The 5,710-nt window shown below is 34.9% G+C and overlaps 1 protein-coding gene across 1 annotated transcript; it reads left to right on the top strand.

The window, feature by feature from the left end:
- The first annotated feature begins 2,086 nt into the window (after positions 1-2,086).
- On the top strand, positions 2,087-2,846 carry LOC123668439 (KRAB-A domain-containing protein 2-like). Its single transcript, XM_045602170.1, has 2 exons — positions 2,087-2,565; positions 2,636-2,846. Exons 1-2 carry the CDS (start codon positions 2,087-2,089, stop codon positions 2,844-2,846), a joined length of 690 nt encoding a protein of 229 aa, XP_045458126.1.
- Positions 2,847-5,710: the final 2,864 nt, after the last annotated feature.

The following is a 5,710-nucleotide window of genomic DNA, read 5'->3' as shown; positions in this document are numbered from 1 at the left end:
TTACTTGTTAGATCGCAATCAAATTGACCACACGACACACACCACCTTTCGATTAAAATATAAATCATAGAAATCGGTCCACCAAAAGTACAATCGAATTGAGAACTTCCTCTCTTTTTTGGAAGTCGGTTAAAAATGGTGGCTTACGGCTTCAGTGCTGCCACACGCACGAGCGGAGGCGGGTTACGAGCAAAATTTCAAACTTGTTGGATCGCCAACGAACTTCCTCGGCGGAGACGACACGAGCGAAAAAGAAGTCTATCACCCCCTTTACACGGAAACCTCGTATCGAGCTAATATTTGAGAGTGTTGGAAAGTATATTTACATAGATCTCTGCGTCACGTAGCAGACTCAAACCCCATTAAAACTATTTTTCCCTGGCACAATCGATTTTGTCGTATTGTCTGTTGGCATGGGACGGTGAAAATAAAAGTAATACGATTATGTTAGAGAGAGCCCAACACGATCTTCTATCCCTATAAATTTTTAACATAGGAGTTACTGGTAGGTGTACAGAATGTGAGATACTGAGTGTCAGAAAACATTTTGTTCTGCGAACTATTTTAGATCAACACAAAAAAGTATCAAATTGTTCAGAACGTTGACCAATATTGTTTATGATTAAATATCGTTGTATGTAGAAGTTGCCCAACGCTCGATAGATGGCGTGCGGATCAACATGGACCGCGCTAAAACTTTGTTTACGCGGTACAGTATGGAAGATTACAGCAGCACTTTACAATTCGAAAAAAAATAGCACGTTAGTTCTACTTGTGTTAAATTTGATTCTCTATACGCAATTTTTGAAGCTGGGCTCGATTTATGAACCAAATATTAGTGCTATACATCTATAGTATATATAGTATACTGTATTTACTGTATAATAATACTAAATCATTAATTCGCTAGCTATTGTACTACTTTGAGGAAAGGTTTATAGGTAAGGGAGAATATGTTAAAAGTTAAAATTTTCATTTTTTTTATTGAATGTTACCTTATTATGCTTGTGATAAGGTTTAGGTGTATCTGTTAGATATTTTAAGGAGAAACTAGGTACCGGTATGAGGAAGAGGGTGAGTCTGTTGTTGACCATCCTCTACCTCCCCGCCAATAGATGTCACTGTGCGCTATTAAATAGCTTGTTGACTTGTTCACGTACCAGTATATATGTTGCAGTCAAAACTCTTAACCAGTCAAAAGCACTATTGACTAGCAAAATCAGTCAAAAGCACTTTTGACCGTTTGCTTTAGTCAATAATACTTTTGACTAAAATAACAGTTAACAGTACTATTGCCCAATAGAGCTGGTTAAAAGTACTTTTGACTAAATGATTCCGTCAAAAGTGGTTTTGACTGGTTGTATCAGTCAAAAATCTTAAAAAGTTAAGGCGGTCGATAAAAATAACGACAAACGCACATATAAACTTTTATATTACTCATTATTAGTGGAGAACGTGCTGATATTAGAACAAAAATGAGTGAGTACAAAAGGAAAGAAGGCTTTTTGCAAAACAATTTTAGCGATGGAAGATATGAAAGATAGTAATTTCAATGTGATAACAAAATAATCATTTGAAAAGTTTGCAATGGTTGTGGAAGACGCGAAATTTAATGAAAAGAAAACACCATTACAGTACAGTAGACTACAACACTTTAACATCATTGAAGTTTGTGGTATAAAAAAAAATTAGTTACAAACACAGAACCTGTCATTTATATTTTGCTGGCTGAGGAAATCTACGACATTATTGATGCTGCTCATATTTCTATAGGGCATGGTGGTCGCGATAGACTTAAGAATTAAACGGCAAAAAAGTACGCTAATGTTACAAAAGAAATGATTAATATATATTTATCAACGTGCGAAGTATGCCAAAGGAAGAAAAGCAAGAAAAGAAGGAGTCTGGTTTCGAAACCAATCCCGCATACTGAAATGAACAGCCGCTGCCAAGTCGATCTGTTTGACTGCAGTCGCAAGAAGATCGCGGTCATAAATTTATTATGGTTTATCAGGATCATTTGACTAAATTTGTAATTTTGCGACCACTGACATCAAAAAGGGCTACTGAAGTTGCATATCATTTAATGGATATTTTTTTGACCTTTGGAGCACCATGTATCTTGCACTCAGATAATGGTAGAGAGTTTGTTAACTCAGTTATAAAAGAATTAACATCATATTGGCCGGAACTAAAACTAGTAACTGGGAAACCACGTCATAGCCAAAGTCAAGGTTCCGTGGAAAGTGCTAATCAAGATGTTGAAAATATGCTAGCTTCTTGGATGGAAGACAATAAACCCACTAATTGGTCGAATGGACTTAAATTTGTTCAATTCATGAAGAACAGAGCATTTCAGTCAGGGATAAAACAGTCTCCGTATCAAGCAATGTTTGGAACGGAACCTAAAGTGGGGCTAACAGCATCTAATCTACCTTTGGAAATTATAAGTGGATTACATAGTGAAGAAAACTTGAAAGTTGCAATCCCAGAAATGAATCAAAACTTCGATGATAATGAAGAGAACCAAGACAAACAAGAAAAAATTGAAACAAAAAGAAACAGGTAAAGAACAAGAAGAAATCAAAGAACAAGGAGAAAACAACGAACAAGAAGAAATATTTGAACACAACAGAAACGAATCAATGATACTGGAAGCAAGAGAAAAAGCTCATTTGAATTTAGTAAAACAAGCAAAGATAATGAAGCTAGCAAGCGATCAATCTCATCCACCACTGAAAGTTGGAGACAATATGACCATACCAATCCCAGATGTAGACATGGTTTGCGACCAACGTGCGAGCTTCACGCGCATTCTTTTTGCGCACCTGCAAACTGTGGAATGACCTTCCTCCTGAGGTTTTCCCTGAGCGCTATAATTTGGGGGTTTTCAAGCGTCGAGTGTATAGGCATCTTTTTCCTAAAGGCCGGCAACGCACCTGCAACTCCTCTTATGTTGCAGATGTCCATGGGCGACGGTAGCTGTTTAACATCAGATAGCTTCGTATGCTCGTTTGCCCCCATTCTCACTATAAAAAAAAAGACAAAGGAAAGGCAGACCTTCGTAATTTAATTGAAGTTGATTGATTTCACATTTAATAAATATCTTTTTTATTCACATCTAACGAGTTAATAGTGCTTTTGACTGACGCTTTTTTGCAGTTAAAACTACTTTTGACGGAGAGCGTCAGTCAAAAGTATTTTTAAACGCAGATTTGCAGTCAAAAGTACTAATAACCAATAATTTTCAGTCAAAACCACTTTTGACCAACTTGTCCACTCAATTGACTAATTTGCTAGTCAATAGTACTTTTGACTGGTTAAGAGTTGTGACTGCAACATATAGACTGAACATTTTCATAGTGTCTTACTTCCGATAACTTATGACAGTTCTGATAATTTGGAAGATGGGTTCGATTTGAATATCCATTCAAATCGAACCCATCTTATCGAACCTTTCTTATTTTTAAATTATAACCCTTTCATTTGACATAATTGACACGTTCGACTCTTTTTATGACATTTTTTTTATAAATCACATTAATTTTTATATCAAAGTGATATTTTTTGTCTCTTTTGATAGTTAATTTAATTTATATTATGTTAATTGATTTCAAAATGACATGTCTGTATATTATTGTTAGTGGAAACTTTAGTGATTAATGTGTTTTTGTAAGAAAATTAATTGTACGTGATTTTTATATTGTATGTTTCCCAAATAAATATAATAACATTGTAATTCATACGCAGTATATGCTATAAAAACATTTTTAATTTGTTAAGTATTGCACTAGTTTTTGCTGGAGCGATATTTATTGGATCAATTTCTTTGAATTAATTAAAATAATAAACCTTTGAGATTCACTTCAGCCTAATACAGTCCACTGTTGAACATTGGCCTCCAAAAGTTACGTGACTTGTGTGAAAACTCATGTGTTTTGCCCATAGTCACCACTCTGGGCAGGCGGGTTGGTGACCGTAAGGCTAGCTTTTTCGCACCAAAAACGCTGCTGCCCATCTTCGGTCTGTGTATTTCAAAGTCAGAAGTTGGATGGTTATATAGTGAAACTGTGTTATTTCTGAGGCACCTCTTACGACACTCACGGGAAGAGAGGGGGTGGCTTTATTCTTACTGCAGTAACCACACAGCACAACCTTTGAGATTCATAAATAGTTTAAAAAAAATTATTAATATTATTAATTCCTCGGTGAGCAAGCTTAGCGCGGTATTTTATTTTCAGTAAATCGTGATTTTTGGAAATCATATTTACATACGAATTACATACTGATGAAATAGGAATAATATTTTTCGAACGTACAAATATATATAATAAAAATATGAACTGGTATTTAAATAAAAATGACGAGTGCAATTAGAAAAAAAAGTGGAAAAAATAATCGATTACTTCCAAGTAAACTGGGTTCTCGGGACCGGCCCATTTCACACCCGAGCACACCTGAACTTGGTAGAAATTGTCAAAATTTACTTTCGTATTCTAATGATATTGCAGCAGTTTTTCATTGCCTGAAAACAGTTAAACGACACTTTCTAAAAATGAATCCTAGCTAGATTGAATTATTGCCCTCGAAACCCCCTGCTACTATATTCAATTTTGTTTCACAGTTTATAACAACCCCGTTGCCCGTTTTAAGGATAATAGTACTACATCGATCGATTATAAGAAAATAATAATTGGTTTAAAAAATATCGATTTACGGAAGATTTTTATACTAAAAATAATAAAAATAAAAAACATGTCTTTATTTATTTTGGTCGACAGTATAAAATTACATAAATAATTTCAAAAAAGTTTACTATTAATATTTTAGTTTTACAAATGTCATATTATACAGTCGTGTGACTGATATTACGTCACTTCCGTTATATATTTTTCTTACGGTTTTAGTATCACATTTTTATCAGTTCGGTCGCCCAGCCAAATGCCAAGCCTGCCGTAAGGAAATTCGTTCCAATAATTAAAATATTTACTATTAACTTTTGACAGAACGAAGTCTGTCCGGGCAGCTAGTAAATAAATAAAAAATAGTCAAGTATCTACGCAGGCCTTTTTAAACAACTTATAAAACCCTATTCAATCCTATTATATTTATAACCTTGGCCACAAAACAGATTTAACTTTGTGGTATTACCATCAATAATATTTTAGTAGTCGTCAAAGGTAATAGTGAAACGGTCACTAGCACCTACTGCAATATAAATCGCCTGTAACCTACTGTCCGTTGTTTGCTGGTACGCAGATGCGATATCCTAGTTATATAGAACTAGCTTCGCCGTGCGGTTTCCCCGAGTTATTCTAGATCCGTGGGAACTTCTAGGTAAAATGTAGCGTATATTACCGGAGATCCGCCCCGGATTCACACGGGTGCAAAAACTATCTGTGTTCCTCTACTATATTATACAGATAAACCTTCCTCTGGAATCACTCTATTTACTAAAGAAAACCGCATCAAAACCCGTTGCATAGTTGTAAAGGTCTAAGCATACAGACAGCGGGAAGCGATTCTTATGAAGCTTACTGTTATAAGTTAAGCGATTTATTTCGTACTAAGGAGTTTTGGTATAAAAGAACAAAACCTGTTTCTTAATTCAACATACGTGACGTGGTGACAAAAAAAAATTCAATCAGTGATCAATTATTTTATTTAAACTCTACAATAATATTTACACGTCTCCAAAACATAATGATAT

This window comes from Melitaea cinxia, chromosome Z (genome assembly GCF_905220565.1).
Source record: "Melitaea cinxia chromosome Z, ilMelCinx1.1, whole genome shotgun sequence".
Classification (NCBI taxonomy): domain Eukaryota; kingdom Metazoa; phylum Arthropoda; class Insecta; order Lepidoptera; family Nymphalidae; genus Melitaea; species Melitaea cinxia.
The sequence above is the reverse complement of the archived record's forward strand: the minus strand, read 5'-3'. Positions and strand labels throughout refer to the sequence as shown.